The 27,699-nt window shown below is 45.8% G+C and overlaps 1 protein-coding gene across 1 annotated transcript in view; it reads right to left on the reverse strand.

Moving 5' to 3' along the window:
• Positions 1–3,592: 3,592 nt before the first annotated feature.
• Rasgrf2 (Ras protein specific guanine nucleotide releasing factor 2) overlaps positions 3,593–27,699 on the reverse strand; it is a 226,086-nt gene continuing 201,979 nt past the window's right edge. Inside the window, exons 19-27 of the mRNA XM_004651648.2 lie at positions 26,532–26,644; positions 23,900–23,960; positions 23,498–23,601; positions 22,386–22,470; positions 19,623–19,820; positions 16,868–16,947; positions 15,426–15,543; positions 14,620–14,688; positions 3,593–7,932 (exon numbers count right to left, since the gene is read on the reverse strand). Coding sequence (XP_004651705.1) covers positions 7,840–7,932; positions 14,620–14,688; positions 15,426–15,543; positions 16,868–16,947; positions 19,623–19,820; positions 22,386–22,470; positions 23,498–23,601; positions 23,900–23,960; positions 26,532–26,644 — 921 coding nt within the window. The 3' untranslated portion in view covers positions 3,593–7,839. The remainder of the gene's footprint in view (positions 7,933–14,619; positions 14,689–15,425; positions 15,544–16,867; positions 16,948–19,622; positions 19,821–22,385; positions 22,471–23,497; positions 23,602–23,899; positions 23,961–26,531; positions 26,645–27,699) is intronic.

Genomic DNA, 27,699 nt, shown 5'->3' on the forward strand with positions numbered 1-27,699 from the left:
TAGCACCTGCTCTTTCTCAGAAACTTATCCCTGCCCCTCGTCAAGTCAGAGCTCCCCGTTGCTCTGCCAGCCTGGTTGGCAAGCTACTCTCCCAGGGTTTTAAAGAGGGGTCTTGGGCCTACGATACCTGGAAGGCCGCCCAGATCTATGGGACCGGGCATTGAGGTGCAAGGCCAGCCGGGGAAATGACTTCTCTTCTCCCAGGAGCGCCGTCCTTGCGGAGGGGCTTGAACTGGAGAGTCAGCCTTCCAGCCAAGGACTGAGATGAGGCGATCTAAAGCTTCCGGGCTCCAACTTTTTAAAAAATATTTTATTTTTTTTTATTTATTTTTTTGAGAGACACAGAATCAGACAAGGAGAGAGGAGGAGAGAGAGAATGGGCATGCCAGGGCCTCAAGCCACTATTAACAAATTCCAGACACATGCACCATCTTGTGCATTTTGCTTACGTGAGTCCTGGGAAATTGAACCTAGGTCCTTGGGCTTTGCAGGCAAGTACCTTAACCGCTAAGCCATCTCTCCAGCCTAGGCTCTGGCTTTTAATTAGGCCTTGAGCTGGGAGACCAGGGCCTCCTTCCAGAGTGTTGCCTGAAGATTATATTCAGGGACAATGAGGACCACATTTCTGTTCACAATCAGCTCATCTGAAGTCTGAAAAGTATGCATGTCTATACCCTCTAACTTTCCATCCACACCAGCTTACTGGACCACCAGAAGGCTTAGCATAGCATTGCTTAAAAATAGCCTCCTACAGACATCCACCACCGGAAAGGTTACCTGTAAATAGCAACAACTCTGGAAAGCAGCCTGACCAATTCACAGGAGCCTGGCTAGGCCTCTGGTGACAGTCACGTACCCAGCTTCTGCAGCCACATGAGCATCACCAACTGACTCCTTTCTCTCCCCTCTCCGGGCCCAGCCAGGCTCGGAGAGGTCACTGGCAGGAGCTGCCTTATAGTCAGTGCGCTTATCTGTCACCGTTTTTGATTCCTAAAAGCCTGACCCACAGCCAAACCACTTCTACCTTTGCTGGAGATACTGGTTGTGAGAGCATTTGATGGGTCTCCAGGGAGCGGGGTGGGTTCTTGATCTAAGGGCCTATGTGGGTACATTCACATGTAAAATCTTCTCAGCAGAGAGGTTAGGGTTCAATGTACTTCACAGGGTGCTGGTTACAACACAGTTAGTGTGTGCATATGCCGTTACTATGACAATTTACAATAATGGATTTCCACAGTTAAATTTCCCCTGTGGGCATGGACATGCGCAGGGATTTTCTGTGTGTGGCTTGATTACAGCAATGAGATTGGAGCCAACTGAACTGACATCATGAGCCTCTGGAGTTCAGGTCCGAGTGCATGCTCTGTCATCATGGGCCCGAGCCCCTGGGCACCGCACCGAGGACCTCCTCCAGAGACCCAGAGCTGAGCTCGGTGGCCCTGGCTGGGACGGGCGGCAGCAGCAGCTTAGTTCTCACACGTCTTTCAAAGTCAGTTCCTGTGGCCCTGGCACAGCCTGGTTTTTAGACCCAGAAAACGACAAAGCTTTTGGCAAGCATGGAAGTGCAGATTTTTAAAGAATGACAGTTACAATAAAAAATTCCTCTTCTTTTCTCCTAATACTTGTTTTTTGTTTGTTGGGCTTTTTTTTTTTTTTTTTTTTTTTTTTTTTTTTGTCTGTTGAGGTAGGGTCTTGTTGCAGTAGTGCTCAGGCTGACCTGGAATTAACTATGTAGTCTCAGTCATAGCAATCTTCCTACCTCTACCTCCTAAACACTGGGATTAAGGGTGTGTGCCATCACACCTGACAGCTCTTAATTCTTTTTTAAAAATATGTTTTATTTTTATTTATTTGAGAGAGAGGGAGAGAGAGGAAGGGAATGGGCTCACCAGGGCCTCCAGCCACTGCAAACAAACTGCAGACACATGTGCCACCTTTTGCATCTGGCTTACATGGATTCTAGGGAATCGAACCTCTGTCCTTTGGCTTCACAAGCAAGCACCTTAACAGCTAAGCCATCTCTCTAGCCTGCCTAATTCTTTAATAGTCAACAGTTAGGGCCCTTACACTTTCTTTTTTTAAATATATATTTTATTTTTATTTATTCATTTGACAGCGAAAGAGGGAGAGAGGGGGAGAGAGAGAGAGAGAGAGAGAGAATGGGTGCACAGGGCCTCCAGCCACTGAAAACAAACTCCAGATGCATACCCCCTTGTGCATCTGGCTAACGTGGGTCCTGGGGAATTGAACCTGAGTCCTTTGGCTTTGCAGGCAAATGCCTTAACTACTAAGCCATCTCTCCAGCCCCCTCCACACTCTTTACCTTGGCAGTTTACCTCTTGCGTTATAAGCTTATGTTTTATGAGTCAGGTGGAAGCTGGGGGTTGAGGAAAAAGTTTGCCATCCATGTCCAAGTTCAAGATCAAGCAACTATGATGGCTGACAACTTCTACAAGTGGCTGACAGGCGACATAAAGATTTCCCCAAGTTCTTCACCCATGATTCCTGTCGGGCGTCCTTCATGCCTTTCTCATCAGTTAACCCCTTCAAGCTCATGGCAGTGTGACCATGTGGTTGACTTTTGGTACAGGGATGATAAATCCAGAAATAATGCGTGCATGTGTCAGGTCACTCGTTTTAAAGGAAAACTGTCCCGGGCTTATGCCGTTGGCTGATCCTGAATCCAGCTAGCTTGTGTATAGAGCAGGACCCAGGCCTGACTGCAGGAACTGTGCAGGCAAGCACAACGCCCACTGAGCTGGCCAAGTAGGAAGATGCAAGAGTCCACTTCTCTGCAGGCCAGCCATGCTGGGTCACAGCTGGAAAGGAAGCTGAGCGGTGAGAAAAGACTTTCCTCAGGTTGCTCTTGGCGTCAACAGCTGTGTCCTGAGCCCCGCAGCTCTAAAATAGCAGGACAACTTCCTTACCTGACAGAAGATGAAATGGTTCATTTGTACCCACCCACACAGCCACGGCAGTCATGTGGAAATGGGACTTATCTTTTCAAGGGGGACATAGCCTGGGATGGATCAGGAGCCATCACCATGAAAGCCGGCAATGGGCCGCAGAGCCCACCTCTGCAGCTTTCCTGTCACGCCTGGAGGTAGCCATGGAAGGGCTGGAAAGCTAGTGGACGAGGTGGTCCTCCATACCTTTGCTGAGGTCCTCCCAATTCTCTAATGATTTACTGTCTGAAAGGGGGCTTCTGAGCCATTCTGGAGCCTGAACATAACAAGTAAAAGTATATCTGAAGAAGCCCATTGCTATTGAAGAAATAATACAAAGTAGCAAAACAAAAAAAAAGTGGAGGGCTGGAGAGATGGCTTAGCGGTTAAGCGCTTGCCTGTGAAGCCTAAGGACCCCGGTTCGAGGCTCGGTTCCCCAAGTCCCACGTTAGCCAGATGCACAAGGGGGCGCACGCGTCTGGAGTTCGTTTGCAGAGGCTGGAAGCCCTGGTGCACCCATTCTCTCTCTCTCCCTCTATCTGTCTTTCTCTCTGTGTCTGTCACTCTCAAATAAATAAATAAATAAATAAATTTTTTTTAAAAAAAAGTGGAAAAGGGCTAAATGAAGAAGCCATGAGATTTCCAGGTAATCAAGAAAGGCGAACTTTAATTTGCATGTAGGCGTCACCTATACCTCACTCGGCAAGTGTTGGGCACAGAGCAAACCCCTCCATCAGCATCACAAACATCAGCAGGTCTGGAAAGTTGACTGGACAAAACTGATACACTACTCAAACTCGGCACGTACGTTTGCACACACACACACACACACACACACACATAAATAATAAAGAAATACAGTTCATTCCTCTGCAAAAGAGCGGAGTGTGATAAACAGTTACCTCACATTTGGACATTTCTTCATAGCTTACATTCTAATGCATTTGGTCCTCACAACATCCCTGTGAGGTAGACAGCACAGGAATTACTACTAATCCCATTTTGCACTTGAGGAAACTGAGGCTCAGAGAGGTGTAAACACTGGCCTGGGTTTTTCCAGATGAACAGTGCAGATCTGGGTGAGAACTCATGCCTGGTCCTGTGTACTTTTATAGTCAGCTTTTGTGGTGACAATTGAAATGGGTTGTGTAAAAGACAGTGGTTTAATGTCGTTCAACAGAGCTACCATTTTCCTTGACCAGATCAAATAAGTACAATCGACCCTAATATGAATGGTGTGTCATGTGGCACCAAGATGAATAATTTTCTGAATCATTCATGTGTTTGTACTGACAACAAAAGTTTATTTTCAACTTATATTCTGTCCTGCCTTGATTTAAGTCACCAGTGGCCACCAAGAAACGACACTCAGATTTCATTGGCTTGTCTTATTACCAGTAATCATATAGTAGTAACTGTGATAAAGTCATCAAACTTATTTCTTACAGAAATGAAATTAATTCCATTCATTAATTCCCTCTGATGTGGATATTAGCCTGGCTGTGAATCATATATTATCCCTTATGCTACTTCAACAGCAGTAAAAATGTTAAACTTTGAAAGTTGGATTTAAAAAAAATACATATACTTTAATATGAAGGGAAAGATTCTTTTTCAGGGAGAATAAAATTAAATTTTGAAAAGAATAGGCAAGATCTTTTCTTTGTTTGAAAGTTGGCTCTGTTGGGAATAACTGCTTTACTGTGCTGCGCTTTGCTTACAATGTGCAGCCACTGCTCCGAGCCTTGACTCACCGAACCTGAGAAGAGGCTCTTCACCACTCTACATGGGCACACGGGACACCTTTCTCTCCCAAGGGTCTGGTAGACATGCTTCGTGTGCTTATGCGCAGCCCTTTGAGATGCACTGAAGTTAATCAGACAGCAAAGGAGGCTGTGTCAGAGTTGCTTCAAAATGTTGCAACAGTCGTTTAAAATTTCCTCTTTAATTTTTTGTTGTTGTTGTTGTTTTGAGGCAGGGTCGTGCTCTAGCCCAGGCTGACCTGGAATTCACTATGGAATCTCAGGGTGGCCTCAAACTCACGGTGATCCTCCTATCTCTGCCTCCCAAGTGCTGGGATTAAAGGCGTGTGCCACCATGCCCGGCTCCTCTTTAAATTTTTCCAGAGAAAAACTAAGAAATAAGGGACAGCGTTCCATGCTTGCCTGAATCTGTCAGACCAGGTATGGGCTTAGGTAGGAGATCTGTTCCTATAGCAAAACTGAATGTCATAGTTAATAACCAAGGACATTTCCTAAAATCCTTGAGCTAAGTCCACTGACAGGACAAACTGTGAGTATTCATCTGAAAGCATGAAATTGGATTTTTTCCCTGCTGATTTCCTGGACTAATTTTGAAGTATGTCTGCTCACTAGTTGGCTATTAGAAGTGACCACCAAACTACTCTTAGAAATGGGTCTCACAGAGTGAGATATAGGCAGACACAGACGAGAGGGCATGCAATGTGTGCCATGGTGCTTAGAAAGCTTCAATCTTATCTTAACAATCAGAAGAGAAAACACAAACTGCTCTGGTGGATTTTAAATGAAACCAGACTGAGGCTTTTTTAAATTTCAAATGTGCATCTCTCTCTCTTTCTCTTAGCTGACCCACAAATAATGCAGGTCGTCAAAAGGAATTCTTTCAGAATGAAGTTTTCAGCTGAAGGTTTAACAATAGTCAACAGAGCAGTAGCAGTGCCCACCGATGAACACTGGGGGGCGCTTCCGACATTCTACAGGGAGAGGCTCAAAAGCTTTGTCACTGAGGAAAAACTGAAATCCCACCAGAGGGAGGAGTGTGGCATCTTTCTACCTCCTATTTCTCTCCACTGAGAACGGCTACCCTATCCTCTGAAACATCTGGGTCAGAGAACTAAGCATCTGGATTTGCAAGGACAGTGCATACAGAGATGTGCTTTCCCTCTGGGGACTAGGAACTGCAAGGCAGAAGTTCTCCAATGCATGCACGTCCTATTTTTCTCCACTGAGAACGGCTATCCTGTCCTCTGAAACATCTGGGTCAGAGAACTAAGCATCTGGATTTGCAAGGACAGTGCATACAGAGATGCTTTGCCTGCAGCTAGTGGCTGTGTGGTCCGCTGAGAAAGCTAGCCTTTCCTTTTCTACCCAAGACCTTGAGGCGGTTGGTGCAAGTGACACAGATCATTTCAAACCTCCAGTTTGTGAACACCGAGAGGCACATCACAAGGTAGATACTGGTAGAATCCGACATCCCATGCTTTTCATCATGCGTCGAGATGTGTCAACCTCTTATTTGAAATTAAAGAGAACAAACAAACAACTTTAAAAAAAGAAGCAAAAGCGAAGAGAGAGAACATCCATGAGTCATCCCTTTGGACTTAATGCTACGCTGTCGGCTAACATGAATGATTGAAAATATGTTTGGAATGGTATTCATATATTATAAATATTCTCCTGTACTTTCCACTATGTAGGTATGTGCAGAGATGGCCCCTATTATGCAGTGACTGTGCCTTTCTCCAATTCCATGGCACCTTATCAGAGCTAGATCTTCCACTGGGTCTTAAGAGCCAGTAAGTGGAATTTTATTAGCCAGCTGTTAGCTCTACCACATAATTAAAGTGCAAAGGAAGAGGGGAACACCCAAGTAGACCACCCTCCATTGTCAGTCCACAAGCCTCGTTCCTCTTAGAGAAAATGCCAAGTCCAGTCTGCTCAGGCAATACTAAGCCTGTATTGCCACGTCTTCCTTGTTACAAAGCAGCAGTCTCCCTGAGAAGAGCAGAGGGAGGTGACCAAGGGATGACCCTATTTAACAACCGACAATCTTGGGGAAAATGAGGTCATTTCCCCAGCCTTGGGGAAGAGGACAAACCCCTGCATTGGATTTTCTTCTATAAGAGTTACGGGGTGTTTGGCCCATTTCTCATGCAAATGCAGAATTCTCACTCAGAACACGCTCAAAATCATTTTTAAGCAAAGATGTCCGGGCTGGGGAAGGACCGTCTCCCATGAAGGTGTGGGGCTTTCGAAAGAAAAATTCCACAGGACAGCTTTTTTTAGGTCAGAAAAGATTTCTACGGTGCGACAGGGGAAGAAAGCAGACCCCTGCAGGCGCAGGGGCGGTTTCCAGGCCCATGCTTCGGCCCGCAGTGCGGCTCATTGCCTGGCCTCTTGGAGGCCTCCCCTCCCTCCGCACAGCTGCCTCTTCTAAGAGGGGGCTTCTCGGGGCCCCCAGACTCGGAACGAAGCCCCCTCAAGCCTCCTGCTTGTCACTAAGGAACTGCGACCAGCAAGCATTACTCAGCGCTGACTGTTGCCCTGGCACCTACAGGCTGAAAGGGCCGTTCCGGAGCATGCCGCCCCTCGCATGGGGCCTCGGGGTGCCCTGAGAACCATGCACATGCTGCAGGCTGAGGCTTCTGTGCTGGCCCTGGGCGGCAGGCTTCCGCTTGTCTGCGAAGCTTGTAATGAAAGGGCATGTGATGGAAGCAGTGAAATGCTAGAGTAGTAGGTGTGCCCAGGCCAGTGAAGTGCCGGAGAAACATCACAGGTATTTGCCATGGGTCCTGGTCCCCAGGTTGTAACGGAACACGGGGCAGATGTTCACTGTTGCTCCTGCTTCATGAAAGTGCTTCCTTGCATCTCCTACGCTACGTCCTCTGCTGCAGCTATGCTATCAGCTTGACTAAGACCAGTGTTTCACCTTCCCACCCAGACTGAAGCATCTGACTTTGACCCATGCCTCTGGGTTCCACTCTGGCTGGAGACAGAATTGCAGTCCAGTTCCGTCTTTGGTGGAGAAAGGAGGCTGCTGTGATCTTCTCCCGGTCCCCGTTGTGCCATCCGTCCACAGTTCTGTCAGTCCCACTTCCCATGGAAGCACCATGACCTTGAACAAGGCCAGCTCTTCAAGCAGGTAGCCGGGGCTCAATTTTGAGTGACAGCTCATAGAGCGTATCTTCATCTATGATGAGGGCTTTGTCAAGCAGATACTGTGTGACCTGGAAAATAAAGAGAAACCCCAGCTCATGCTTGTTCAGATTAGCAGTACGTACATTTTAGAAAGGAATCTGACACAATTCAGAAACCCCCTTAGACATTTAAATTTTTTATATAGTACTAAAAATCATAACTAGATTCATGAGTATTCTAACCTCCATCCCAAGCAGCACCTTTGAGAGTGGTTTTCCTCGTGTGTGTGCCTCCCAGGTGTGTGACTGTGTGTTCACAGACGTTACATACACTTACAGCAGTCATTTCTCTCCCTATAGTGACAACCATATCACACTACTTTCCTCTCTCTCTTTTTTTTTAATGTTTTTTATTTATTTATTTGACAGCGACAGACACAGAGAGAAAGAGAGATAGAGGGAGAGAGAGAGAACGGGCGCGCCAGGGCTTCAAGCCTCTGCAAACGAACTCCAGACGCGTGCGCCCCTTGTGCATCTGGCTAACGTGGGACCTGGGGAACCGGGCCTCGAACCGGGGTCCTTAGGCTTCACAGGCAAGCGCTTAACCGCTAAGCCATCTCTCCAGCCCTACTTTCCTCTCTTAATTGTGAATGGTGCAGGGCTCCCATGCCAGCACACAGAGCTACAACTGCTCACAGCATTGACGATGTAGCGTATCAGCTGTTGACTTGCTGCAGATCTTTCACTACCACACACCTAAAGATCCTCCATAGCATGCTTCTGGATGCTTACATGTGCATCTAATGGGCAGATAACAAATGGAAGGAAAGCAAAGGAAAATGGAAATCAAGATGTTGAATATATAGTATTTTCATGACTGTATTTCATGTTTTATTGAAATAGACTGTTCATAAATGATATGAATTATTTAATCAGTTCTGAGAAATATAGACATTCCTATCTTCCATTCCTATTCCAATATGGAAAAAAATTCATCACTCCTGAGTGTCTGCTCAGTCACCTTCCTCATCTAGCTGTTTCCAGAAACATCTGTTGCTTTGTGTTTCTTCTCACCTGTATTAATTTTGTCTAAGCTTCACAGAGGTGAAACCACACAGCAGCGATCTTTCCTGTCTGCCTTCTTTCTCCCAGCATAAACATTTACGATTAAACCACACATCAATAATTTGCATTCATTGCTGAGTAGGGTACCATTGTGGAGATATACCACAATTCATTTACTCATTCATTCATTCATTCATTGACACAGCCTGATTCCAATGTTTGATGATTAAAGAGTGTTACAAGCACTTTATACAAAACTTAAAAAAATTAAACATTTTATTTATTTATTTGCAAGGAGAAAGAGAGAGAGAGAAAGAGAGACAGAAAGAGAATGGGCATTCCAGAGCCTCCAGCCACTACAAACAAACTCCAGATGCATGAGCCACTTCATGCATCTGGTTTTATGTGGGTACTGGGGAATCAAACCTGGGTCGTTAGGCTTTACAGGCAAGTGCCTTGACTGCTGGGCCATCTCTCCCACCCTTATACAAAGCTTTTAATGGAGAGAAATCACTCTGGTATAAGACAGACACCCTTTAGAAAACCTCCTAGGGGCACAGTTTTGCAAAGCAGCGATACCACCCGCTTGTCTCTCACCAGCAATGTACCCATGAGCTCTAGTTCCTGAGAATGCAAGACTTTTGTTGTTGTTTTGAGAGAGGAGCTTGCTTGGTGGTCCAGGCTGACAGGGGACTTGCTATGTACTCCAAACTGGCCTCACACTTGCATTCTCTTACTTTAGCCTCTGACACGATGAAGTTGTGGATCTGTGCCACTGCACCCAGCTCCACATGTGTCATTTAAAACGGTAATGTGACATGACTTCCAGAGCTATCAAACCTGTGGTACATTAGAGTACCTGTTCTCCCATTTCCTGACTAACGTTTGATATTGTCAGTCTTTTGAAGTGCTATTAATCTGATGGATAAAAATGGTATCTTATAAAGCAAATTTTTCTTGCTTATTAAGCAAAGTTTATAATTTTCAAATACTTATTGATGATTTAATTTCTTTTGTGAATTACTGTTGCAGAATTGTTAATTTTTCTGTTGCTTATCATTTAAAATAAATGTATAGGTCTACTTTTATACTGTTTGTTTTATACATTGAAAATATTGTCTCCAAGTCAATTCCTTGTATTTTTTTTCTTCTTCTTCTTCTTTTTTTAATATATATTTTTAAATTTTTTATTTATTTATTTGAGAGCGACAGACACAGAGAGAAAGACAGATAGAGGGAGAGAGAAAGAATGGGCGCGCCAGGGCTTCCAGCCTCTGCAAACGAACTCCAGACGCGTGCGCCCCCTTGTGCATCTGGCTGACATGGGACCTGGGGAACCGAGCCTCGAACTGGGGTCCTTAGGCTTCACAGGTAAGCGCTTAACCACTAAGCCATCTCTCCAGCCCGCTTGTATTTTAATTCTTTCTTTTTAATTCTTAATAATCATCCAGGCCACACAGAAGTTTTAAAGTTTTAAATTTAATGTAGCAAACATGACCAAGCTTGTTGTTTGTAGTTTCTGTGTGTTATAGTAGATGTTTTTCCTATGGCAGAATATTTACCTGGCCTCCATTTTGCTCCACTTATATTGTTGTGCTGGTGAGTCCTATTTTGTTTTTCCTGCTGTAGGATAGCTAGTAAGGAAATCCTCTCTGTTCTTATTCTTCAAAAGATTCCTCTCCAAGCTGGGCATGGTGGTGCATATCTTTAATCCCAGCACTCGGGAGGCAGAGGTAGGAGGATCTCCGTGAGTTCGAGGCCACCCAGAGACTACATAGTGAGTTCCAGATCAGCCTGGGCTAGAGTAAGACCCTACCTTGAAACACCAAAAAAAAAAAAAAAAAAAAAAAAATCTTCTCTGTTTTTGCTTTTGTTGTCTCTCTAAAGTTCCTCACAAACTTCATAATAAGCCTGTCAAGTTCCATGGAAAGCACTGATAGGATTTCAATGAATGCATAGATTAATTAGATTAATTAGATAACAATTGACATCTTCATCACAGCAAATGTTCTTGCTATTATGTGAATGTGATACAGCTCTCTATTTAATAAGTACTCTGTTCCCATCATTTCATAAAGGTCTTATGTACTTTTGGATCTATTTGTTCCCTTAAACTGTGTTGTTATTTTGAGGGCAATTCTTTGATATTACTTTTACTTTTTTGTACTGGCTCATTCCATGACTTTTTTTTTTTTCCAGCTCCAAACTGAATAGCAGCAGTGATATTGGCAACTTTTTTCACTTGGACTAATTCAAGAACCATTTACTGTCCACCATGGTCCAAGGCACTGTGCAGAATGTTGGGGATATAATCATATAAACAACAGATAAGGTCTGCCCCTCAAGGATATTAAACATGCTAAAGAATCATATAGATTAATTGCTCGGGCAGCAGGTACCAGAAAAGATAAGAACCTAGTATTTCAAAATGCTTGAAGGGGCAGCACCTGACTTGTGTGCAAGTTAACCAGGAAATGTGGACAAAGAGACACACAAAGATAGAGGGAACAACATCTGGAAAGATTTTGCGTTGAGCAGGAATAGGAAAAACTCTAGGGGTTCTTAGTGATGAACATATTCCTCACTGTGAATGGGAAGTTATAGATAAGCAAAGGTGAGATAGAGCTTGAATGACTGATATAATAACAGAGTAAGTCAGGGGATCAGCAATGTATGGTAGTATCAGAATCTACACATTTATTTTTGTGCTCTGTACTGAAAGCCTAAATGACATGATACTCCCATCTCATGGTCATACCTGGAGTCTGTATCTTGGTTTCTAAGATGATTCTTTGATAAGAGGAATAGAGTTTGGGGGAGCAATCTTTGACTCTAGGGGCAGAAATATCTATGATGAGTCTGGAGTACATTATAGTTTCAGAAAATAAGGGTGCCCTCACAAAAGTAGAGATGAGAGAAGAAAAGAAGCAGAAAACAAAAGGAAAAGAGGAACCCAATGCTCATGGAGGTATGTCAGAGGGGTCAGCTGGCAGAGCCCCCAAAGGCTAAACATTGAACAATACCAGCCCAAAGATAAAGTATTACTAGATTGGCATTCAAAACATAAAGTCCCCTTGCTAATACAGATTTAAATAAATTATGAGTAAATTAGTAAGTGGTGGTAAAGAAATAAATCATGCACAAGAATTCCCAGTAATTTATGTAGTGTTTTACTCTAAAGGGGGAAGGCATAATTCTCTGGTCCTTAGCTATGGGAGGTCCCTTAGTTACGGAGTGGGCACATCTGGGATGACCCTTAGCTATGGGGTGTGCATAGCGACTCCTAAAGAGCACATCTCGGGAAAGAAGGAAAGAAAGAAAAACTGTACAGTGGAGAAATGTGGCAAACACAGCCTTAGCCAGGAAGTTAAGCTTAGCATCAACTGTCATGACTACTGTGATGCTAGGCACCTGTGGTGGTTTGAACCAGCTGCTCCTTATAAAGCCAGGTGTTTTGAATACTTGGTCCCCAGCTGACAGCAATTTGGGAAGAAGAGCCTTGCTGGGGGAGGTGTGTCTCTGGGGCGGGAGCTTGAGATTTATTAGCCCCCAGCTTCCTAGTGTTCGTTTGGGTCATTCTCCTGCTGCTGCTGTCCACCTGCCGTGGCAGACTGCGATGCCCAGCCGCTGCTCACGCCATGCTTTCCCCCGCTAGCAAGAAGCTTCCCCTTGAGACTATAAGTCAAAATAGATCCTCCCTTCCCTGCTTTTGGTCGAGTGTTTTGTCCCAGCAGTGAGAAGGTAGCTGCAACAGTGCCCATGGTATGACATAATGAAAGGAAGACACTTTCTTTCTGTAATTTTCCTCTTAATAACCTACCATCTCACTGTCATCTTGAGTAAGGCATTAGAAAAATGTCATAACTGGGTCATCCTACACAGTTCCTCAGTGGGGGCTGAGCTGATGCTCAGTGCAAGGGCACCTGCCAAGCACACACAAGGCCCTGGGTTGGATCTGCAAGACCACTAAAAATCTAAAGTAAAGTGTCACCTGCAAAAACTGTGAGCAGTACTCCTCCTCAAAACTATAAAGCTTTTCAAAAATAAGGGAAGTCTAGACAAGTGACAGAGCCAAGAGTAACCTAAGATGTGCTGACAACTAAATGAAATTTGATGTCCTGAACAGTATTTCAGAACAGAGAATGGGCATCAGGTAAGTGGGAAGGGACTCAGAATAAACTACGGCTTCAACCAATAGTAATGTTTCAACATTGATTCATGAACTCCAGCTTCCATTTAAGTGTGAAGATGTTAATAACATGGGAAACTGTGAGGCATATGGGAATTTATACCACCTTCTTGACTTTTCTATTAAATTAATAATTTAAATTGTCTTTGAGAAAGAATAAAGAAGAGAGAGAAAGAAAAAGGGATAAGTTGAAGCTGGAATGGAGATAGTAAGGAGATGTATGACAGTAAGGGATGTAAAGTGAATCCTAAGAAACAAGGAGGGGACAGTTCTTGGTCACATAGAGATTTTTTTTTTTATTACCAGAGCAATAAGAAGCCACTGCAATGTTTAGTGCAAGGGGGATGGTACAACCCACTGTTTCAGATAACTCTATCCAGCTGTGATTTGTGGCATGCATTTTGTATTCTGTAAAGCTCACAGTGAGGTGGGAGTGATAGAAACAGAAGGAAAGAGGTAGATTCACAAGAAATATAGGCAGTAGACTCAATACAACTTGATAAGTTGAAATTGTTTGTAATGTACTTTTTATCCTTTCATACATATATACAATGTATTTTGAGTGTATTCACCTCCCCACTTCCCTATCCTCACATCTTTCCCCTCCTGTTGAATCATTTCTACTTCCCAACTAGTTTCCCTGCTCCTTTCATTTTATGTGTGTGTGTGTGTTTGTATCCATCCCATTTAGTCTAATATGAGGTTATTTACTGGAGTCTGGGTAACTTGCCGGTGGCTACCTCACTGAGCAAAATTCACCGCCTTCACAGGAAACACGTTCATTGCCAATAGCACCTCAGGGAGGTAGGGTTTTGTGTGTGTTTATGTGTATGGGGGGGGGGAGAACCAGGGGTTTTGTGTGTGTTTGTGTTTATGTGGCATGTGTGTGCATGTGTGTTTACATGTATGTGGGCATGTATATGCATGCAGGTACACAGGCATGTGCAAGCCAGAGGACAACCTCGGGTGTCATCCTCACGTACGCCATCCACCTTTTATTGAGAGAGAGTGTTACGTGTCGTTAGACTGGAGAGCATTGATTAGCCTCAGGGATATGCCTGCCTGCGTCCTTAGAGCTGGGATTACAGAGGTGCCACCACGCCTGGCATTTACAGAAGGACTGGGGACACGGTTCAGGTCCTCGTGCTTGCGAGGCAAACACTGAACCAAGCAACCCATCTCCCCAACCCTCTTCATTTTGTTATTTTTATTTTTCATTTTTTGGCTTTTTCAAGGTATAGTCTCAGTCTAGCTCAGGCTGATCTGGAAGTCACTATGTAGTCTCAGGGTGTCCTTGAACTCATGGTGATCCTCCTACCTCTGCCTCCCAAGTGCTTGGATTAAAGGCGTGTGCCACCACGTCCGGCTTCCTCTTTATTTTCTTGATCAGACTTGCTAACTATCTTCTATTTTATTGTTCATTACCATGAGTCAGCCTTTGGTATTACTGACCAATTGTATGGCTTTATATCTCACTAATATCCATTTTTCTTATTAATTCCTTCATAAGTGCACAATATTACCTTTGGCTGATGGTCTATTCGATAGGAAGTCTGCTGGAACTGGCGAATCTCTCGGATAATGTGCGATATCTACCAAAAGCAAAGACAAAGCATTCCCTTGCATCAGAGTAAATTCTTTTTTAAGAAATATATTTTATTGATTTGAAAGAGAGAGAGAAAGGGAGCAAATGGGCATGCCAGGGCCTCCAGCCACTGCAAATGAACTCCAGACACATGCGCTCCCTTGTGCATCTGGCTTACGTGGGTCCTGGAGAGTCGAACCGGCATCCTTTGGCTTTACAGGCAAACATCTTAACCACTAAGCTATCTCTCTACCCCCACTGGAGCAGAATCTTTCAGGTCTCATCCCATGTCCCTTCCTCAGTGGGGCAGGAAGAGCTCTGCCCAGTCATTTCCTGTATCTTTCAAGGAGCCAGGCACAATGCTAACAGCAGTAAGATACGTATTCGTAACCAGAGAAGCCACTGATGCTAGGTGTCCTCGGGCTTGAGAGGGAAGCTCTGGGTGCTACTGCCCATGGGCTTCCTGTGTCTAGCTTGGTTCTCGGAACCTGACTTCCAGCAAGAAGCCTTTGGCATCTGTCTATAAGTGGCCCATCTTAGAAAGTCATCCTTAGAGGTTTACTACCATGCCCTTGGCCTAGACTGCAAGCAAAAATGAGTGCCAGCTTCTCTTCAGCTGGTGCCAAGCCCACTCTCCACCCTCTCTGTACCCTAAAGTCTAAGAGGGAACACCGATCTCATCCTGTAGCCTCTTCTCTGTAAGTCATAAAGTCACGGACATAGACCAAACGGGACACCACCTACCATTCGCATTTTGGAGAAGTTGACAAGGCCTTCTTCAGTGAAGTTTGGTGTTCCTTCCTCGATGAATGCCAGGTCTGTCAAGTACATCCCAAGGTAGGGAACAGCTGGGGGGTTACAGCTGCAAGAACAAGGAATGCTGCCGTCATCTCCCCCCCCCCCACCCACACGGGCCTGGCTCCCGTCTCCAAGTGGACCAGAAGCGACGACACTGCGTCAGTCCTCAAGAACAAAGGCTCCCTACTCCTCACACGCAGGCGGGTGACACAGGGTTTAAGCGGATCTCACGTGGAGAACCACACGACGCTGCAGCTCATGTGCTGCCTGTACTTGAGACAATGGCTTGTTCCAACAACAGCCTGTCTTAAGAGACAAATACCAAAGAGCTCCTGGCAGGAGTGGTTGCAGTTTGCCATACTCCTCTGAGCAGCAGAAGCATGGAGGGAGACCTGGGGCCTCACCTGCCCGACGCGAAAAGCTTCAGGCACGGGACGGGCCAGTCCACAAGCTCAGAGCGCGGCGGCAACGGTCCGAGCTCTTAGCTTAGACGACGCAGGCTTGCTTCCCTACCACCACCACTGCACACTGAGCGGAGGCTTTGGGAGGAACTGGTTACTCGGTTTCCCTGGAGGGGCTCGACACTAAAGTCAGGGGACTCTGGCCAGGAGGGAGCTGGGTTTGAATTTCAGCTTGAGCAAATGACTCAGTGACACTGGGAAGCCCTCGGATCTGTAGTTCCTCGTCTGGGAAATGGAGACAGAGAAGCTATCTTTTCAGTTTGTTGTGAGGCTTCCAAAAGACACGCCAAGCACTTCATTTTCACCCTGCCATTCAGTAAATATTATTGCTGGTGCTTCTGTAATGGCAATTTGTAATGTGATTAATATTAATATTTTATTCATATACTCCAAGACCAATATTGTCCAAAGCAAGTCAAATTCATGTATTAAGTATTCTCTCCCTCCCTCCCTCCCTCCCTCCCTCTCTCTCTCTCTCTCTCTGTGTGTGTGTGTGTGTGTGTGTGTGTGTGTGTGTGTGTGTGTGTGTGCAGGCATGTAGAAAAGAAAAGAATGACCCAGGTAGGAAAGGCCTGAAATAAGTAACAATGATCAACAGCTGCTAGAATATTTAAATAAAAAACAATGTATCATTGTGTTTATATTAGAAAATAATGAATCAGAAAACTGTTTATATTAAAATATGGTCTGACTTGTGGTGATATTTTCTTACTTGAAACCCTCTGTAGCTCATGACTCCACACATATCAGGTGTATTATGTACATGGTATTCCAAGAGAAAAAAAATCCCCAAACACTGCGATGATGGAACTTGCCCCTGTTTTTCTTTTCCATCAATGGAAAAGGCATGTCCTCATTTACACACTGTAGAAAATATATAAGCATTTTCCTGAATCTTGAATAAGCTAATAATTAAGGTAGACATACTTTTTAAGAGTTTCTCTGAGGTTTTTAAATCTTCCTTCAGATGAAACAGTCTTCTGAAGCTTGTCCATTAGAGCTTTTGTCTAGAGAGGGGAAGAGAAAGCTTAGTTCGCCATGAACATTCGATGGCTCAATACAGCAGTGAGCTGCTGAAACACGCTCAGTTCTCTACTTCAGTGTCAGGTGCTGGTGACATTTAATGACAAGAAAGAGCAGTAGAAAGAAAAGAGGAGAAGAGTAAAGAGGAGAGGAAGGAGGATAGAAGTGTCTATTTCCATGTGGTTTAGCCACAAAATGAAGAAAAATGTGTAGAAAAGAACAAATATAATGCACACAAAACTTAGGAACTTAAAGAAATTAAAGCATGTGTTAAGATACCATCTCAATAGAGCATTCTCTAATCAAGAATTTCAGGATGAATTTTTTTTTCCTGAGCTGCAGTCCTGGGACTCCAACCCTGAGCCTTATATATGCTAGGCAAGCTCTCGATCTCTGGAGGACAATCTATAGACCATGCTAAGGCCACTGTGAGTAACTCACACATGTGACCAAAATAGTATTCTATACTTAGTTCCTCCACAAGAGTTATCGTAAAAGTTGAACCAATCTTAACATTAGCGTATAATCCTTATTCCATAGTTATTACTATACCTGCATCCTCATAAAATTGAGGACATCACTTAAGCAGGCCGGGAAACGTTCTTAAATAAGGACTAGGGTGGCTTTTGCACAAGCTTCAGAGGAAAAAAGAAACGGATGAAGAGAAAATAAGACAGATAATCAGGCTGGACAGGCGGCTCAGCAGTTAAAGATGCTTGCTCACAAAACTTGCCAGCCCTGGTTCAATTCCCCAGCACCCACATAAAGCCAGATGCCCCCCCCAAAAAAGTGGTGCAAGCTTCTGTGCATCTGCAGTGGAAAGAGACTCTTACGCCTATACACACACGTGTACAAGTAGGTAAATATTCTTTAAAAAGTCAGATGAATGACTTTCTGCCCCTGACAAATTGTTGCTCTACATGTAACAGGATAATATGTTCTTTTAGCCAGAGCTCAGTGACCAAAGCTATCACTGCCTTGGGAGAGGCAGAACACAGCTATGTCAGTAGGGTCAGTGTCTAGCTTTGGAGTTTTTTTGTTTTTTTTTTTTTATTTATTTGAGAGCGACAGACACAGAGAGAAAGACAGATAGAGGGAGAGAGAGAGAATGGGCGCACCAGGGCTTCCAGCCTCTGCAAACGAACTCCAGACACGTGCACCCCCTTGTGCATCTGGCTAACGTGGGACCTGGGGAACCGAGCCTCGAACCGGGGTCCTTAGGCTTCACAGGCAAGCGCTTAACCGCTAAGCCATCTCTCCAGCCCTGGAGTTTTTTTTAAAAATATTTTTTGTTCATTTATTTGAGAGTGACAGAGACAGAAAGAGGCAGATACAGACAGAGAGAGAGAATGGGTGCGCCAGGGCTTCCAGCCACTGCAAACAAACTCCAGATGCATGTGTCCCCTTGTGCATCTGGCTAACGTGGGTCCTGGAGAATCGAGCCTCGAACCGGCGTCCTTAGGCTTCACAGGCAAGCGCTTAACCACTAAGCCAACTCTCTAGCCTTAGCTTTGGAGTTTTAAAGTATGTGTTTAAAGCCCATTCCAAAAGCAGTATCCTCATACCTGTTCATTACAAGAGTTTTTAGAAAATATGATAACATCCTCAATTTTGTCAAATAGTTAAAAAATAAAATAAAATAAAACAGGGCTGGAGGGATGGCTCAGTGGTTAAGGTGTTATCCTGCAAAGCCAAAGGACCTAGGTTCAATTCCCCAGGACTCACATAAGCCAGATGCACAAGGTTATATACACATCTGGAGTTCATTTGCAGTGGCTAGAGGCCCTGGTGTGCCCATTCTCTCTCTTTCTCTCTGCCTCTAATAAGTGCACAGGCCGGCAAGCGACTCTGCCTACAGCGGGTAAAAGAAGAGAATTGACACTTGACTCCACGTGTGCACCATGATGTTTGTGTGTGTGTGTGTGTGTGTGTGTGTGTGGTGCATGCATGTGTACACAATCTTATGGCGCCCCAACATGCTTATCTGCAGCGTGGAGGGTCACTGCCGGGGGTGGTGGGGTGAAGATCGCCACTGCTCTTCCACCTGAGTTGGCATTGAGCCAAGTCTCCTCTTAATACTTGGGGTGCTCTCATGGGCTTTGCTCTCCCGTGGGACTGTGGTTTCAGGTGGCACAGCCTTGCCCAGCTGTTTTTACATGGGACCTGGGGATCTGAACTCAGGAACCTTGCCCCTCATGGTCATGCAGGAAGCACGCTTCACCATGATGCCATCTCTCCCCCTCAAAGGTTTTACATTTTTTACATTTTATGTATTTATTTATTTGCAAGTAGAGAGATATGCAGAGAGAGAGAGAATGGACGCTCCAAGGCCTTCAGCCACTGCAAATGAACTCCAGATGCATGCGCCACTTTGTGTGGGTCCTGGGGAATCGAACCTGGGTTATTTGACTTTGCAGGCAAGCGCCTTACCCACTGAGCCATTTCTCGGCGCCCTCAAATGTTTTAGTGAGTGTTTTGGACATGCACGTGAGTGGAGTTGATGAAATGGTTAAGTGCACAGTAATTATCCATGTAGGTACTTTTTGGCAACTGGGATGCTCATTTCAGCTAATGCTGTCCTCATTAGCAATACTTATTGATATGTTGGCATGGCCCCGCCTCCTGTCAGCTGTAGGGTGAGTCCCCCGGTGATGCTTACCTGTTTGCTCACCTTGGCCCAGGTCTTCTTCAGCCTGTAGACGGCACTTCTGTTTAAGGCTGACGTGATCTCCAGCACGCCATTGTAGTTGTGCAGGCATCGGCAAATGTCCGCCACTGCTACCCACTTCTCGATGGCATTGGCACGGGAGCTGACGTCAGCGTAGTTCATTATCTGAGAGGCCACCAGGTTACTCATCTGAGACCAACAAACAGGCCAGGGAGGCTAAGAGCCAGTGCAGCACATGCAGGCAAAACCACGGATTTCACACAGAGCCATTAGGAACGCTGGGTGAATAGTTCGGATTCCACCGTCTGTCTGCAGACGCCAGCTCCCAAAGAGACTGAAGTCTGCTTTACAATGACGGCTGAAGGTGTTATTACCAATAATTCTTGGACCAATGGGTATTGTCTCAGGGGTTAGGAATAGAAAAATAAAGAAATCAGTGTCCCTGACTGCTGCCATTTGGATGTTGAACACCCTGCACAGATCCACGAGTCAAAGGCTTGGTGCCCAGGGTGGCACTTTTGGAAGGTGCTGTGGACCTTCGGGGCGGGGGGGTGGCTGGATGTGAGATCCTAAGATGACTGGAAGCATGCTTTGAAGGAGACTGTGGTAATCTGGCTCCTTCCTCCTCTAAGTTTTGTGCCTCGTGTCCACGAACTGAGCCGTTCCTCTGCCACACGTTCCCCATCATGCCATGTGACATGTGCTGGGCCCATACAATGTTGAACTGGAAGTTCCAAAACTCCGAGCCAAAATAACTCTTTCCTTTTCATAAGTGAAGCACCTCATGTGTTTTACTATACTTGCAGAAAGCTAACTAACAATACGCTGGCCGTAGACACAACGAGCTTAGCTATGAGGGTGGGGAGCAGAGGAGGCACGTAAACAAGTAAACACTGGGCAGCAAAAGGCAAAGCGAGGTCTTTTGAGAACCTGAAGGGAGCAAGCATGCAGCCGAGGCCGGTGCAGCTCCTGGTAACTGCACTGCCCTGCAACAGATGGGTGTGACACAGGGGTCACCCACTGCTCCTCACCAGAGCAGAGGATCAAAGGCGCAAGATAGAGGGCATAATGGAGATCCTGCCAGCCGGTGAGGAACCCTGGGATCTTGAGCAATGATGACAGCAAAGAGGGAAGGCTTGCGTGTGCCAGGCTGAGGAGCTATATCCTGATGATGAGGGATGAGGCCACTGGCAGGTGGCATCAGTAGGTGGAAACTTCGGGGAAGTCACCCCCATGGTTCTGCATGCAGCAGGGATCATGGCAGTGAGGTGGCAGGGCAGAGACGATTTTGGACCCCGAGAGGGAATAGATGGAAGATCAAATCCAGATCATGGTTGTGGGTAAGGACCAGCAGAGAAGGCTGTGAGATATAGGCAGACATAAAGTGTCAGGGATATATTGGGATGAGGGAGATGGCCAGTGTGAGCTGAGTAAGGGAGATGAAAGAGCCACAGGTGATTGCTAGGTCCCAGGCCTGGGAGAGGGAATATGTGGCAAGACCATCATTGAAAACACCACTACGGGGCTAGAGGGATGGCTTAGCGGTTAAGGCCTTTGCCTGCAAAGCCTAAGGACCCAGGTTCAATTCCCCAGGACCCACACAAGCCAGATGCACAAAGTGGCACATGCATCTGGAGTTCGTTTGCAGAAGCTGGAGGCCATGGTGTGCCCATTCTCTGTCTCTCTCTCTTGACACCTTTCTCTCTTAAATAAATAAATAAAATAAAATAAAGAAAGAAAACACCACTATGCAGAGGCAGGTTCAGCAGGCAGAACCGTGTCCTGTGCGCACCTTGCTTGGAGCACATGTGGTGATTGTCCAAGTGCATGATGTATGTGCATCCGGAGCCCAGGGCTGAATGTCACTGTGAGCACCCGCGATATGCCGAGCATAGCACCAGCTTGGGTGACTGAGCTTGATTTTCATAGCCAGACCCCTGCTGCTCCGAAAGTGGCCCAGATGGGTCAAGCACCAGGTCCTTCAGCAGCAGTGGCACTGAAGCTCCTTACATCAATTTGTCATCACAGAATAATGGTGATTATGATAAAAATAATAACAGCAACTTATGTAAGACTGAACACCAGATTTGAGTACCATCAAATCTGAATGTCTTATGCCTGGAAATTATCACATCCCTGTGAGCAGTTAGAGGGGATTTAAGTGTGCTTTTAATATCCAGTTATAGTTTAAAAGTGGGTGATAGAGGGCTGGAGAGATTTCATACTGGGTAGGGTGCTTGCCTGTGAAGCCTAAGGACCCATGTTCAACTCTCCAGATCCCACCTTAGCCAGACGCACAAAGGTGAGGTAAGTGCAAGGTCACACGTACCCACTAGGTGTGAAAGCATCTGGTGTTCGATCACTGTGGCTGAGAAGTATGCCGGTTGTCTTTCTCCTTCCCTGTGTCTCGAATTGCCTTTTGTGTATGGTTGTGTGGTGCTGGTGGTCAAACGCAGGGCTATGTGCATGCTAGACAAGCAATCTATTACGCAGCTCTCATCCCTCCTGGACCCAGAGGTTTTAGTTTAGTTTAGTTTTGTTTTCAAGGTAGGGTCTCATTGTAGCCCAGGCTTACCTGGACCTCATTCTGTAGTTCCAGGTTGGTCTTGAACTCACAGTGGTCCTCCTATCTCTGCCTCCCAAGCGCTGTGATTACAGGTGTGCACCACTACTCCCGACCCAGAGGTTCTTTAGAATGCCCCGCACCTCCTCCTCTTGTGCCATGCCCAGAGACTTGTGTTCCTGGTTACTCACATCGTTAAAGTGCTGGCTGGTTTTCATGATGTAAGGTGTTCTTTCATTTTTATCCGGCTTCATCCACCCTTGCCCAAGGAACTCCCTGAAAGTGAAAATAAAAACCCAGGACCAATTGTGTCTTTAATAAATGGTGGCTAGCTCTCGCATAGTTATAAAGATCAGATACACTAAGCTAATATTGATGGAGGGCTATCTGGAACTCGCTCTTCCCGACCATCTCTAGGAAATTTCAGCTCACCTCGAGCATTTCACCACTCATTGCCAAAAAAGACAAAGATTCTTCAGCCTCCAGTTTTCACTTATAAATGTTTGGAATTCTGTCCCTATAAATGTTTTTCGGAAGTTAGGAAACAGTGGCCAACATACAAGAAATAAAGAAGTACTAACTCGAAAGTCAAGGCTATTTCCTCTTTTTTTCTTTTTTTTTTTTTTCGTTAATAGTCTTGCCTTCTCCAAGGGTCCAAAACACCTACACCAACCAAAAACAGTTTTCTCTTCACTTTGCTGACTTTCTTGGAGACACAAGTTTCGAGGGCAAGGAAGCGAGCCTAGAGGAGGTCCCCCTTCCGACCGCCCTGGGCGTTCATGAGCAGATCGCACAGAGCATTCTCCCCAGTGTCTCCATGTGTAGCATTGCGCCTCTCAGAATTATCCAGGCTTCTCATGAGAAGACAGTTTTCTGGGCCTCAACGAAACCTACTACAATCCGAATTTATGAGGGAAGTTATCTCTGAATCTGCATTTGCAACAAGCTTCTCAAATGGCTTTAGACACACACGAGTTTAAGAGCAACTTTCATAGCTGTGCTGAGGTTTCTGTAATTCTAGGACAGGAGACTACAGAGAAATCCACCCTCCTACATACAGACACACACGGCTGACCACTGAGGATCTCCAAACCAGTATGTCTAGCATGAACCAGAAATAAGAGACATTGAAGTGTGGCCAACCTATCTTGAAACGAAGACGAAGACTCATACCTATGCATGTGGACACACACACACACACACACACACACACACACACACACACACTCTGCCTCAGGAATAATGGAAGATTCTGGGCCAGCTACTGTAGCCAAGCCCTCCTTGCAGGGGCGGGTGCACTCACTCATAGGGAATGTTTCTGAAAACGATGTGGTCCAGGAGCGTGATCTGCTCAGCCAGCTCCATGGCTGACAACGTCTCAAAGCACTCAGCCTTCGGACAGTCAGTCTGCAAGAGATGGTGAGGGAGTTAAACAGAGCCAGGGGCAAGGTGTGCCTTGTGGGTCTGTGAGGCGAACAGCCCGTCTGTGGAGCACGAAGCCCTCTGCTAGAGTCTACTTATGAGAGTGAGTGCAGCAAAGCCAATACTAATTTCACCAAGCAGCTGCGGGTTCCATGTCGAATGTGGATTCTCTCGCAGAGCTTCGCGCACAGACATGGTTAGCCACTGAGTCAGGTACAGGCATTCTGCTCACCTGAGAGGAGCTCTGCTCATCATCATGGAATACAGCTCTGGGTGAACTTACCATTTGAATTATATCCTCTAATTTTAGATGGATGTCATCTTGATCATCTTGTGAAAGGGCCCTAAAATAATCAAAATATTCTCAATGAAAATAGACATGCTATGAATGAAACTATGCCACGTAGGTCTGTTTATCCTGGTTGGAAATGTGAGGAGGGTTCAGTCTGTGAGGCCGAGGGGTGAAATAAAGTGCTGCATGAGAGGGAAGAGATCCACAAAACAGAAAATCACTGGTGATGTAAGAGATACTCAGCAGGAGGGCTGATTTAGAACAAGGAACCAGCTGGTTACACACACTACAAGGCGGTGACAAAAACGGCCACTGTCGCAGTGATACAGAAGGGAGCCGGAATGCTGCTCTCAGGCAATGGAGAACTGGACTCGGTTTTAGAAAGCTCACCCTCTGTGAGCTACACCACGGGCCTCCTGCCCCTGCCTGGCAGTCTCTCCTGGGGCTGAGCTGGAGCCATTCGCGGTCAGGGCAGCACAGAGAATTCATACAGGGCCACGCTGATAGGCAGGTAATTTTCTCTTGCCTTTCAGGTGTGTATCTCATACCTGCTGTTATTCTGCTCTCAATAAATATCTCGAAAGCATCTTTTATTTCTCATAAATTACTGAGTGAATAATACACGGATTGGTTAATGTCTAAGGTGATTTCACTATGGAGTATTTTATATTCAATAAAAATTCCAAGTCCAGAAGAGGCATTTTATTTCATAAATTGTCTTTTGGGCCAAGCATTTTAAATTCCAAAAGGAAGTTGCAGACACACGTTAAAGTATTAAAATATTTAAACAGTCTCAAACTATATAGCTTGTCTGACAGAGGAAGCTAAGAGTTTTGCTGAACATGGTGGTTGGGGGGGGTACGTTAAGGCCACATAAATTTGTTATTTAATAGTCGTGAAGGTCAGGAGTCTAAGGTGGGTCAACTGAACTGCATTCCTGAGCTGGAAGTCCTACAGAAAAATCGAAGTCCTGTTTGTTTGGCTTCCAGAGTCTGGCTACATTCCTTGCCTCATGGTCTCCCTTTGGGGAAAGCCAGTTTTATTTATTTATTTTTATTTTTGTTTTCTTCGAGGTAGGGTCTCAATCTAGCCCATGAACTCACAGCAATCCTCCAATCTCTGCCTCCTGAGTGCTGGGATTAAAGGTGCCCACCACCACGCCCAGAGAAAGCCAGTTTTCAAAGGAGCAACGGTGTGCTTGTTGATCTGTTGTTTGGTGAGCTGGCGGAACAATGATCACAATCATTGACACCACTAGACCACTGAGATGGTTCACTGTACCCCACCACCTGCCAGACACACACTAAACATTTGCCTTCCATGCCTCCTGGGCCACGCGGAGTTCCTTCTCCAAAGCCCTGGTTATTGTCATTTTACAGATGAGGAAACAAGATCAAAGTGTGGAAATGGAGTACCAGGTCCTAGCAGATGAACTCCAGGATTCCTGCTCTCAAGGACGGCACAAGATGTAGCCAAGGATGAGCTGGGACACTGCCAAGTGAAATGCCTACAAGAAGCCATTGTGCAGCATTCTTCGTGGGCAGTAGACTAGAGAGCGACCCGCCTACCCATCTAAAGTTATAAGACGCCCTTTCATCTGGATACTGGGCGTCACAACGATGGATGCCACACAAACCTCTAGTGGGGTACCCCCAGTTCGAGCCTTCATCACACAGACATGTGGGGGTCATGCTTTATTTAACCCCAGACAAGTCTGTAACCTACTTGATATACAAATCTTCAGATGATAAATGGACATAAAAATTATCTAGGACCAGTAAAACAAGCTGATGAAAGTGCCCACACTACTGTACGGGGGTAAACCCCGCCACACTGCCTGCTGGAGTCACAGCGGGCGACTTACGGCTCCTTTCTTCTTTTGATGTTTATTCTTCTTATTATTTTAAAAAATTAATTTAATTTAATTTATTTGAGGGAGAAAAAGATGTAGGGGAGAGAGAGAGAGTGTGTGTGTGAGACAGAGAGAGAGAGAGGGAGAGAATGAGCATGCCAGGGCCTCCAGGCACTGCAAATGAACTCCAGATGTGTGTGCCCCCTTGTGTATCTGGCTTATGTGGGTTCTAGGGAATCGAACCAGTGTCCTTTGGCTTTGCAGGCAAGTGACGTAACCACTAAGCCATCTTCTCTAGCCCTATTCTTATTGTTAACAAGATGTTTTATATGGATGCACCATGTTTTGGTACCCTCTTTTCCCTTGTCCCTGTCCCCATTCCACTGGGGACCCTGCTCAGCGGGGTTGCAGGTATTCCCCATGGGGTTGTGGTTTTGTGGAGGAAGGAACCAAGAGATTGTAAAAGCCACAGGTTGAGACATCATGCCCAGAGGCATTGCCTCCCCCCCAAAAATAACTGACTGCTGCTCCCTCAGTGCTCCAAGGCCTCCTTTGTAAGGACACAGAGGAGTAACGGCACTCCCCAGGGGTCACGTTTCCCTCTGACGTCTCCCTGACGCCAGGACACTCACTGTCCCTGCTAAGGAGAAGATGACCGTGATGCTGTCTAGCACGCCTCCCTACTGGAGCAGGGCTCTGAGATTCACCCCTCGGGCCAGCTCAGGTCCGTGTCCTGGGAGGCTCACGGGTCGGCCCTGCGGCTGCCTTTACCTCAGGATGTTCGCCGTGGCCTTCCTTTCTTGGGGGAGAAGGTCTGGGTCACGCAAAACTTCTTCTAGCAAGTTGAGGACATTCATCCTGAGTTCATTGTTGAGCTCAAAATCCTATGAAATAAAATGAATCTTTTAGAAACCTTACTACCCAGGTTTACCACTGTGTCATAGGATATCATTCTTCTTGGTACACTGTCCAGAAGTCAGCCATGGAGACTGAGGATCATGCCCCCTCGAGCTCTTCCCTTGCCACTTCTTCTGATCCTGGCTGAGACCGTTTAGGTTTGGGAATGTGTTGTCATTTCGCTGCCAGGCTCCTCGGGAGCTGTGAACTTGTAGCCAAGGTTAAAATCTGCTGCTGTCGGAACAGTAGCTGGGCAGGGTTTACAGATAGCAGAAAACCAACCTACTCTGTCAACCCCCCCCCCCCACACACACACACACATACTACTTGCCATATATGCTCACACTGCCCTGGGCTGAACATTGGCTCAGCTCCTCAGAAAGATTATGTGGTTTCCTAGCCCAGAACACCATGCCTCCTCCTCAAGCAGTGGGGTTGGAAATGCCCCCGTTCCGCTCCTAACTCACTACTGCCATCATTTACAACAGTATACTACAAAGGCCAGTCTACTTGCCTGCTTTTCTGCATGATCACAAGGAAGATCAGTCACTAGGACACAGCAATAACTTAAAAAATATTTGTGGGTGGGGTGGGGGTTGCTGAAGGGATGGCTTAGCAGTTAAGGCATTTGCCTGCAAAGCCAAAGGACCCAGGTTCGATTCCCCAGGACCCATGTTAGCCAGATGCACAAGGAGGCGCACACGTCTGGAGTTCCTTTGCGGTGGCTGGAAGCCCTGGCATGCCCTCCCTCCCTCCCTCTCTCTTTCTCTCTCTCTCCCTCTCCCTTTCTCTGTCAAGTAAATAAATAAATATAAAAGTAAAAATATTTGTGGGCTGGAGAGATAGCTTAGTGGTTAAGGCACCCAGGTTTGATTTCCCCATTATCCATATAAGCCTGATGCAAGAGGCAGCACATGCATCTGGAGTTCATTTACAGTGGCTAGAGGCCCTGGTGTGCCCATTCTCTCTTTTTCTCTTTCTCTGTCTCTTTCTCTCAAAATCAATCAATAAATAAAATATTTAAAAATATTTGTTGCAGCAA

Source organism: Jaculus jaculus, chromosome 14, assembly GCF_020740685.1.
Source record: "Jaculus jaculus isolate mJacJac1 chromosome 14, mJacJac1.mat.Y.cur, whole genome shotgun sequence".
NCBI classification, from domain to species: domain Eukaryota; kingdom Metazoa; phylum Chordata; class Mammalia; order Rodentia; family Dipodidae; genus Jaculus; species Jaculus jaculus.